General features: G+C 65.7%; 1 protein-coding gene across 11 annotated transcripts in view; it reads right to left on the bottom strand.

Annotated features, from left to right (window-relative positions):
• The window catches only part of PITPNM2 (phosphatidylinositol transfer protein membrane associated 2), a 146,056-nt gene continuing 135,801 nt past the window's right edge, over positions 1-10,255 (bottom strand). For 6 of the 11 annotated variants that reach the window (XM_089323019.1, XM_089323018.1, XM_089323020.1 and 3 more), the window contains 14 exons: positions 9,997-10,241; positions 9,369-9,547; positions 7,334-7,504; positions 6,648-6,797; positions 5,630-5,794; positions 5,074-5,235; positions 4,138-4,286; positions 3,746-3,862; positions 3,035-3,151; positions 2,805-2,953; positions 2,563-2,712; positions 2,063-2,246; positions 1,856-1,984; positions 1-1,769 (listed from right to left, as the gene is read on the bottom strand). In XM_089323019.1, the coding sequence (XP_089179145.1) occupies positions 1,446-1,769; positions 1,856-1,984; positions 2,063-2,246; positions 2,563-2,712; positions 2,805-2,953; positions 3,035-3,151; positions 3,746-3,862; positions 4,138-4,286; positions 5,074-5,235; positions 5,630-5,794; positions 6,648-6,797; positions 7,334-7,504; positions 9,369-9,547; positions 9,997-10,241 (2,391 nt within the window). In that variant the 3' untranslated portion in view covers positions 1-1,445. Of the gene's footprint in view, positions 1,770-1,855; positions 1,985-2,062; positions 2,247-2,562; positions 2,713-2,804; positions 2,954-3,034; positions 3,152-3,745; positions 3,863-4,137; positions 4,287-5,073; positions 5,236-5,629; positions 5,795-6,647; positions 6,798-7,333; positions 7,505-9,368; positions 9,548-9,996; positions 10,242-10,255 lie in introns of those variants that run through there. The other 5 variants (XM_089323023.1, XM_089323022.1, XM_051828582.3 and 2 more) reach the window with 5 other exon arrangements.

Below are 10,255 nucleotides of genomic sequence, written 5' to 3'. Positions count from 1 at the left end.
TTATACAGAACTCCTGGAACAACAAAACGCTACATGAATACGAGTGAACCCTGAAGGCCCCTCCTCTGCACAAACTCCACAGCTTTCCCTCTGTGTAGACCCGGCCCTCGGGCTGTACATACCCACACACGGGGAGAGCCTAAAACCCCTCCGGGCACACCCCGGCCCAGCCCCTGGGACCCTGAAGGTGGATCCGGGTTGGTGGCAGCTTATCTTCTCGGTGGGGACAGCCTGGCCAGGGGCCAGGTGGGCCTCTCCCACCTCAGGGAGGGTGCAGCAGCCGCGAGCCGGGTGCTGGGGAAGGGGAGGGCGGATGCCGAGGCCCGGCCTGCAGGATGGCGCGGCGCTGGCTGGGGGCAGATGGAGCCCGGCTGCCCGCCCCCGGGCTAATGAAGCCAGCCGTGGCTTCTCAGCTTCGGCATCGAAACGGAACTGGCGATAAAAAGACCTAAGTATGTGCCCACCCACCCAGAGTAGAAACCCAGTGGAGTTACAGGGGTTGGGTGAGGCGAGGGAGTCCACACCCCGCTGAGTGGGGCAGGGCCCAGGACCCAGAGCCAGGCTGGACTCCGTCACAGTGCTGGGTGTTTCAATGTGGAGGGGCTGCGCTTGGTACTGAAAGAGTTAAGAAAAGGGAGCAGCCAAGGATCGCTCATTTAAAAAAACCTCATAGAAATCAGACCGAGAAGTAGAAAGGCGGTAGAAACGCGGGCGGGAGGGCAGGGAGTGGACGAGGAGGGTGGACCTGGCCGGGCCCTGTGGCCTGAGGCTGGGCTGCTCGGGAGCCCGCTTCCCCCGGCGTGTACCCGGGCCAGGCCTGCTGCTGGCCTGGGCTCCTGGTGGGGCAGGCGCACAGGTGGCTGGGCCCGGGCTGCATAAATTAAGATATGGCCTTTCTCTCCTGCTCGCACGCGGTCTGTGGCACGGGAGCCTTCTGTGTGGCAGTAGGTCCTGGGTCAGCAAACACCGAATTCTCATGCACGGCCAGACGTCTAACCAGAGATGGGACTGAGTCTCCGCTCCCAGAATTCAGTGCAAAGCCAGTGAGGTTGAACAGCTGAGGAAGTCGACTCCACGAGAAGCAGGCTGCACCCCTGCTGGAGCTGCTACTGGGTGTCGGGGAGCTGGGGGAGGCTGAGTCACAGCCGGGGCGGCGGCGGGCTGGAGCCGGGCCCACGCCTGGCGCCAGGATGCTGCAGCCCAGTGCAGGGCAGAAGGTCCAGGAGCACCTCCCAGGCCTGTCTTGAGTGGGGAGTCCTGGTCCCTGGTCATCCTGCCGCTGGCTGGCCTCGAGCCCCGAGGACACGAGGCAGGGCAGGGAGGATGGTGTGGTGCGGCCTGTGTCCTGCGCGGGGCCCGGGGGCGGGCTCCCAGGTCGCGTCTGTGCCCGTCTCCTGGCGGGCTGTGTAGCACCATGGAGACCACAGCGCCTCATTGACGATGCCCTACTTGGGGCCCACAGCTGTCCCCGGCTCAAGCCGGCCGGCCATGGTGCGGCCCCAGCAGCTGGCCGCCATGCTCATGCTGCGCTGGCCCCGCTGGTCACTGTCCGCCTGGCTCTGGGTCCGCTCGTGCCGGTGGCCGGCCCCGCTGGGCTGGGCCGAGATGGTGCGTAGCAGGTGGTTCCGGGACCGCAGGAAGTCACCCTGGCCGGGCAGGCCGAAGCTTCCCTTGCGTAGGGCCATGCGGGTGGCCGTGTTGCGGGCGGGCCGTGCCCGGTGGTTGTACTTGAGCTGGGCCAGGTGGGCTGCGTAGCCGTCGGTGATGAACTGCGGGGGCAGTGAGCAGGGCTGCCGCGGGCGGCCGGGACCCTGCAGCCGCCCGCCTGCGCCCGGCCCGCACCGCGCCCACTCACCTGGCACTGCTGCTGCAGCTTCTTGGTGGGCCGGCCCACGATGTAGATCTGCATGGGCGACAGGCTGATGGAGCTGTAGACCGCCACGTCCTTCGTGGAGCCGTAGGCCGCGTGCACGCGCAGGTGCAGCTGTGGGCGAGACCGGCGTAGGCACAGGCACGCCCCCCGCCCCCCGCCGCCCCGCCCCGCCCCTCCCCCAGACCCCACCTCAGAGATGAGCAGCTTCAGGAAGTTGGCCTTGTGCCGCAGCGGGTCGTGCACCAGGCCGTCGCAGAAGGACACCACGCCGTGGGGGAAGTTGTGCTGGGCCAGCCACGCCACCACGCGCTGCTTCTGCATGTCGGGCCGGCCCGTGACGTAGATGATGAGGTAGCCCAGGTCCTGCCAGTGCCTGCGGGTGAGCGGTGGGCTTGGGTGTCTCGTGGGCCTCCCCCGCTCCGTGGGAGAGTGTCTCTGACCGTGCTCAGGCAGTGACGGCGGCAACGTCAAACCCTTACAGGGCCTCCCTTGAGGCTGGGCCGGGGTTCCCTCTGCGGGGCTCTAACCAGCCTCATCCTCCAGGCGAGGGGAACCCGGCTCCAGAGGTAGTGGGGCTATGCCAAGTGTTCCCTGCTGGGCACCCCAGGTCCTCCCCGACCTGGTCTGCAGGAGCTTCCTGCTCCTGAGCCCACCCACCCAAGTCCCACGGTGCCATTAAGGCCACTCACCGCACCACATCCACGGCCCCGGCCCGCACTTTGGGGTCACTGCCCATGATGGACACGCTGGCAGCAAAGGAGCCATCGATACTGAAGACGACAAACTCCGTGCCCTTGGGCAGCACGGTGATGTAGCTGTCGGCAAAGGTGTGGTCCCCCCTGGCCAGCAGGGGCCTGTTAGTCAGAACCAACCACAGCTCCTCCTCCTCCTGCCCAGGGAGCCCAGCCCTGTGGCCCGGCGAGGCGCCTACCTGACCACCATCTTGATGGGGTAGACGCCCACTCCCAGGCGGTGCGTCTCGGGGATAGTGTAGGAGACACGCCCGCTGCTGTTGGTCACCAGCGTGTCCAGGTACAGCCACTCGCCCGACGGTGGCTGCGTCATGATGTGCACGTCCACCTGGGGGCCCCGGGCAGGCCGGTCATGGGCTGTGCCCCAGCCAGAGGGAGGCAGGGGCTCCCTGGGGCCCTATGCTCCTACCTTCTCCCCCGTCAGGGTGACCATGTCCAGGGGCCCATACATGAACCGGCCGGTCACCACCTGCGGGCCGTCCTCGTTGGCGACGGCGTCGTTGATCCGGTGGTTGGCTGCCACGTTCTGGGGAGGGGAGGGGGACGGTTGGGTGAGGGCTGGGCTGGGAGGCAGCTGGGGCCTCCGGGCTTAGCTCAAGCTCCGGTGGGCCTGAAGGGAGAGGCGGGCCCAGACCCAGGCAGTGCCAGCCACGCGAGAAGTGACGAAGCTTTGCTATGCTTTCCTGTCTGCAAGATAGGCCAACAGCATCACCCTCAAGGTCCGTGCGGGGGCCACAGCCAGCCTGCGTCCCTGGACTCAGGGTTCCAAAGCTGTAACTGGGGTGAGGTGGGGGTTCCTGTGCAGGTTAAACGGGACAGCATGGCTTTGTGGCAGTCAGTTAAGCCACTGCTTGTGACGCCGGCATCCCATATCAGAGTGCTGGTTCAAGTCCTAGCTGTCCACTCCCGATCCTGCTCTGTGCGAGTGGCCCAAGTACGTGGGCCCCTGCCACCCATGTGGGAGACCAGGATGGAGTTCCTGGCTCCTGGCCCCAACCACTGTGGCCACTTGGGGAGTGAACGGCGGATGAAGGCTCTCTCTCTTACTTTGCCTTTCAGAGAGAGAAGACTAGAGCACACAGGACAGCGGCAGTGGTGCCTGGCCACGGAGGACCCTCACCCGCAGCTTCACGTGGGTCCTCCTGCGCTGCCACTTCTCTCTGGGCTTTGAGGGGGTGAAGACGGACACCTCCTTGCCATCCAGCTCCAAGACACTGGAGTTGTCGTGCCTCATGACCTGGGGAGAGGCAGAGGCTGGGGGGCAGGCACAAAGGGCCCCACGGCCCTAGGAGCTGGTAGCAGGAACCTGTGGGTCCTGGGGAGCACCACGCAAGCCCCCCACCCCAATACCCCAGTCTGAACTCATTCCAGCACAAGGACTCCCCCGTCAGGCTCACTATGAGGTGGGCCCTCCACCGCCCCCTCATCCATGGGACGAGGCCGAGACACCGGCGCTGTCACTCAGGGCCGTCTGGTGAGGCTCAGGGGGCCTGGGCAGCAGGACCCCGGTACCTGTCTCAGCAGGAAGGAGACCACGTCTGTCGACTCCCAGTAGCTGGCGTGGAAGAGGTGGGGCAGGGCCACCGTGGGGAAGGCCGTGAGGGCGTCGGGGCAGTACAGGGCGTAGTCGATCCGCTTCTGGCCCCACCACTTTGCAGCGACTGCCAGGAGGGGGGGCTGTGACTGTGCTGGGCAGCCCCTGGCAGGCCCCCGGCCGAGGGTCACCTGGCCTCTCAGGCCGGCTCCACCCGAGGCCCCTCCCTCCAGCGGCAGCCAAAGCGAAGCTTCTCCCAGGCAGGTGGCAGAGGGGAGCAGAGGTGTGGGCTGAGGCCACCAAGGAGTGTGAGGCAAGGGAGCGACGTGCGGGGTCCGGGGGCAGGAGCTGCTCCTGTCCTGCCACAGCTCTCCCTGGGTCTCCCCTGTCCCACCTGTCTGAACCTCCAGGCACGGCCCAGGGCCCTCCCCAGCACGTGGGCCGCCCCCACAAGCCCTGGATGTAGCAGGGTGGGTGATGACGCTCAGGGCTGGGGTTGGGGGGCTGGTGCTGGCCATTAGTCCCGCCTCTGTACTCAGGGCCAGGTGACCCCAACACCAGACAAGGCTGTGGAGTGCCCTGCCTGGTGACCACACTCAGCAGGTGCCAGCAAGTGCCGCACATCTCACTGGTCCTGGCTCCCCAGCTTCTGCCTGTAGCCCGGGTGTTGGGGACCCCTGGAACCTCGTTGGTCCTCGCACTGCCTCATTCCAGTTCTGCAGTGGTCCTGGTCCCCAGCCAACCGCAAGCACTCCCCCGTCCTCCCTGGTGTCCAGTCCCCAGCCCAAGTCTCCAGCTCCCCGCTGGTCAGTGGGGGTTTGAGTGGCAGGGACTGGCGGGGACACGGTGAGGCGTGCTTGGCAGCAGTGAGTGACCCAAGTGAGGGGGGGGGGCGTGCGAGTGGAGGCTGGTACCTTCTCTGATGTCCAACTCAGGGAGGCTAGGGGCCCTCTCCAGGCTGGGGCTGGCCCACCTGGCCCGAGGACGGGGCCTAGGAGGGGTGGGGGGTGGAGGGGGCAGGGCGAGCAGGGACAGGCGCCTGATGCTGGGGGTGTGGCTGAGCGACACAGGGGCCTCTGGGAAGCAAGAACAAGTAGGGATGGCTCAGCCACACTGAGGGTCACCAAGCTGTCCCACCTGCTCTGCTGGGGGCCTCTCCAAGGGGAAGGACACAGCTGTCAGGCTCTGGCAGGGCCCTAGGACCGCAGCTGCGTGCCCCAGCACAGGGGGACTGAGGGCCGGCCCTGGGCTCTGCCTCTGCTGCTGGAGGCTTCTGAGTGGGGCGGACCAAGCAGCACGAGGGGCCAGGCCAGCTCCTGGAGCCTGGGCGCCGTGAACACTGACGTAGTTCTCTACTCACTGGATGCCAGGAGCAGCCCGCCCCAGCATGGCCGCGCTCTCCAGACGCGGCCGCCTGTCCTGCTGAGACCGCGGCAGGAGCGCAGGGGCCGAGGAGGGCACTGCACTCACTCTGGGCGATGCTGGACGCTGTGTAGCTCTCGGCCATGCCCGACACCTGGCTGGCAATGCTGATCTCGCTGGCCCGCCGGAAGCCACGACCTGCAGGGGCTGTGCCGGGCGAGGAGGGGGCCACGTGCTCTTGGAAGACTGTGTTGTGGGCCTGGAGTGCATCCGCTGCAGTGGACAGGGACCAAGGCCAAGGTGAGTCAGGCCCAGCCCAGCCCAGCCTCCAGCAGTGGGGGTGGGGGGTGGGGGGGAGGCCAGCGTGCACCTAGACTGGGAGGGGCTGTGCCAGGGCCACGGGAGCACAAGACTGAGAGCTGAGGCGGGGGAGGGGAGGACGGACAGACGGGCACAGACAAAGGGCACGGAGGCGAGGTACCGGGCTCCCAAACCCTGGCCACCGTCTTCTACACTCAGCTCTTCAGCTAAGCCCTGGCAGCCCCACTTGCACCAGGGTCTCACGACCACAGCCCAGGGCAGCAGTGCTGGCCCCATCCTGAGTTTGAGGGTGCTGACCACAGGGGCCTGAGGCAGCCCCAGGGGCCCCTCACTCACATGCCACGTGGGGTGGTCCCAGTAGGCGCCGAGAGCTCCAGCCGGCCTCTTCAGGCCAGAATGAGGGCAGGACAGAGCTTGTCCTGGGAGGGTGGCTGGGGCTGGAGCAGCCACATCTGGACGGGGTGCTGCAGGGTCTGGTGGTCCTCGGGGAGGGAAGCAGCACGACCAGGTGCAGGGTGGGACCAGGCTGGCTCACGGCTTACCCCGCTTCTTGTCTGCCCCGCCAGCCTCACCGCGGAGGAGGGCCCCCGTCACTGACACTGCGTGGCCCGTCCCTAGGGTGCTGTGCCAACCGTCTCTTTGGGGCCCCAGTGGCACCAAGGCCAACTCCTTGGGACCTGCCTGCCTAGGTCACCGTCCTCACCACCAAGGTCCCCCCAGCTCCAGTGGCCAAGGCGGGCGTGTGTGTACGGGGGGGGGTCCCTGAGCCAACAAAGCAGTTGTCACACGAGTGGGGGTTACACACACTCAGCACAGCCCGGGCTCTGGCGGGGCCCGTCTTGCCAGGTGAGCGCGGGAACAGGGATACTGGTTTCCAGGAAGCCATCCCCATGGGGGAGAGGGGGCAGGGGGCCGCCCTCCAGGACCAGCTCGGGGTTTCTCTGCACGGTGTCGACTAGAGGCAGGCGGGAGAGAACAGAGGACAAGAACAGACACTCCTGTGGGCTGTCTCACAGGTACGACATGGACGCGGGCTCCTCGAGGACCAGGACACACACACGCGGGGTGGGGTGGCTGCAGGGAGGCCCTCGCCCACGCTCCAGCCCGGACCCGCTGGCTTCACGGACTCTGCTGCGTCCCCATCGCTGGGCCAGCGCCTGCCACAGCGGGCCCCCATTCAGAGAGGGTCCCTCCTGGGCGTCTTAGCTCTGTTTCTGCTGGATGGAGGCTGGGGCAGTTGTGGGGAAGGGGGCTAGTGTGGTCCTGTTCTCCCATAAACCCAGGCGCCCGGGGTGAGGGCCTGCCCTGTGCTCTCTGAAAGGCGGGAACACGATGACGCACCCGCACCCATGCCCCGTGTCCCGCCCACTTAGGGAAGAGCCAGGGCTTGGGCCACACCGCTGGGGCCACCTCTGGCCTGCAGAATGGAGGGGTGGCCTCAGCTCCCCCTCCCCCCGGGGAGCCGGGGCCAGGGGTCCGCAGTCCGTTTACCCAGCAGCGTGGAGCAGCCGTCCCCCAGCGGGTAGCGCTGGTAGCGGGGGATGCTGAAGGGTGGCAGGGCGTGGAACCGGCGCTCCAGCAGCGGCTCCAGCCGGGAGGCTGACGGGTCCGCAGGGTGGAAGAGGTTGTAGACCTGCTGGCAGGCTGGCCGCAGCTGGAAGACTGGGCGGGGAGGGGTCGCCAGCTCAGAGCTCGGCCCTGAGGGGGCGGCCAGGGGTCTGTTTGGGTCATTGTCTCTGTAACAAGCAGGACGTTCCTTTTAAGGAGTCGTAATATTCTACTGTAAAGGAAGTGCTTTAAGGCGCCTCCTGGGAAGCCCCCTTCCAGCCCAGAGTCCTGCGATCCCCTCCCTCCACTGTTGCTCTGCGCATCTTGTGGGCGCCGCCCACACCTGTGCTGGTAACTGCTCCTGGCTTGGGGGCAGTCTTCCCGTCTGTAAAATGGGACTGCTGTTCACACAGCATCATGGAGTTAGGGAATCATATGGATGCCAGAGCGTTGGGAACGCACTTCCCATTCTGCACTTCATTACGCCTCATTTTTATTTACCCATTTATTTATACTTGAGAGAGAGACAGAGACAGAGACAGAGGGAGAATAAGCGCTCCCATCTTCTGCTGTGCTTCTCGAATGTCCCCAACAACCAAGGCTGGGCTGGGCCAAAGCCAGGAGCTGGCGAGTCCACCCAGGTGGCAGGGACCCAAGCACTTGCGTCGCCACTCACTGCCTGCCAGGGTGCACATTCGCAGGAAGCTGGAGTCACGGGTGCTGCAGGGGGCTGGTGTTGTGCTACAGCAGGTTAAGCTGCCACCTGGGATGCTGGCATCCCATGGGAGTGCCGGTTCAAATCCCAGCTGCTCCACTTCCTATCCAGCTCCCTGCCGATGTGCCTGGGAAAGCAGCTGTGCTTGGCCCAACTGCTTGGGTCGCTGCCACACACATGGGAGACCTGGATGGGATTCTGGGTGCCCGGCTTTCGCCTGGACCAGCCCCAGCCATTGTGACCCCTGAGGAGTGAATGGGCAGATTTACCATCTCCATTTCTCTCTCTCTCAACCCCCCCCCCCCACTCTGCCTTTTAAACAAATGAAGACATCTTTAAAAAAAAAACGTGGAGCCGGGCACTGCATGCAGGCCCTCCTCCACAGGGCGCAGCACCCTTTGTTTTCCCCCTTAACAGAGGATGCGTGGAGTTTGGGGCCTTCCACTGTTTGTCTGCAAGAGACTGTCTTTTAACCGGCCTTCCCCTGGGGACGGTGTTGAAGTTGGTCCTGGACGTCCATGATCTCAATGCACTTCAGTGCCGGTGCCCCTGGGTGGGAATCTCTGCGGGTTGTTCAGGGGTTGTCAGGAAGCAGGACCGTCCGACCGTCTTGGTAGCAGCAAATGCCACACTGCCCCTGGGGGCTGCTCCCCTTTGCACCGGGTGTGAGCTTGCCTGGCCGCTGGGGAGAGCCACAGCTCCCCCTTCTGGACGGTGCCGCGCCTCCAGGTGTGGAGGGGCAAGGGCACGGGGTCCTAGTCTGGGGCCACCACTCACCCGCTCTCGGCGAGCGTCTAAGTCTCTCCAGGTCTCAGTTCCTCCTCTCTAACCAGAGTCCTGTGAGGATCGTGGGGACCCCAGAGGTGCAGGGCAGGAATGCCCACCCTGATGGGCTCTGGTGGGGCCCAGCCCACAGAACCACCTCCCTTCCATGCAGGCTGTGAGCAGCTGGGTGTTGGCCCCTCATTGTACCCAGGAGGCTTTGGGGCTCTGTGCACACACATCTCACCCAGGGGAAGGACTCGGGCCTGGGAAACTGGGTCTGTGCCCATGTGACCTCCGGACCCCAGCGTCCTGTCTATGGAAGGACCCTCTGCTCCCAGGAGATGAAGTGACAGGTGTCAGGGACTGAGCTGCCGGGCCAGGAGCAGAGGAGAGAAGCCAGGAAGCCAGCTCTGGAAGGCCTGGGGTGTGACCACAGCTCCGCAACAGGGATCTACTGAGATGCCCCTGCCCAGCTCAGGTATGCCACAGGGCTCTTACCGTCCAGGGCAGGGATGACTGTCTTCCTCAAGGCCAGGACCAGCCCCAGCGGGCACCCGAAGAGGAAGAGGTCAGCGATCTCAAAGTCGAACTTGCCCAGGGTCCCCGTGCTGTCCAGCATGGTGGAGCTGCTTGAGCGGCGGGCACTGGGCTCGCTCCTCAGCACGCTGGCGTGGAGGCTGCAATGGGGACGCCCAAGGTCACACCAGCAGCCTCCTTGGGGTCGGCCTTTCCCCAGCCTCAGGAAGGAGGGGCTGGGCCCGGGGCAGCTGCCCAGCACCTGCCAGGACACTTTCGGGGACAATGGGTCCCAATCTCTCTAGGATGCCTACTGCCTTGGGACAGCCCTGACCCAGGCTATGCTGCCCCGGGTCAGTCCCCCCCCGCAACTCCGCTACAACCCACCCCACCCACAGGACAACCTGGCTCAAGATGACCATTGGTACGTATGAGACAATGGCCCCCGGAAGCCATCTCCTGGCCCAGTCCTCACGTGGGCAGCTGGCCTGTGGGGAGTGAAGGAGCCCCCTGACTTCCTTGGCTCTGAGCCGTCTGCCCTCTGGGGTCTCCTTCCGCCCCTGGAGTGGGCCCCGGGGTCGGCGCCCCCAGCCCTGCCAGCCCTGCCCACCTGGACAGGAAGGCCTGGTGCTGCTGGATGGTGTCCAGCTCATAGGTGGACGAGTCGCTCCTCTTGCGGGGCAGCTGTTTCTTGGGGTCCTCAGTGCCGTTGCTGCGAGGGATGTCGATGTTGCTGCGGCTCAGGTGTCGACTGCTCTCCAGGCTGGAGCCGCCGCCGCCGCCGCCGCCGCCGCCACCGCTGCCGGAGCAGTGCGCCGTGCTCACCAGGCCAGCCGGGGACAGCAGGTCCGCGTCCTGGAACAGCCCCA

Source organism: Oryctolagus cuniculus, chromosome 21, assembly GCF_051225735.1.
Source record: "Oryctolagus cuniculus isolate XC-2025 breed Fujian yellow rabbit chromosome 21, ASM5122573v1, whole genome shotgun sequence".
Lineage (NCBI taxonomy): Eukaryota > Metazoa > Chordata > Mammalia > Lagomorpha > Leporidae > Oryctolagus > Oryctolagus cuniculus.
This window is presented reverse-complemented; position numbering and strand designations above follow the sequence as displayed.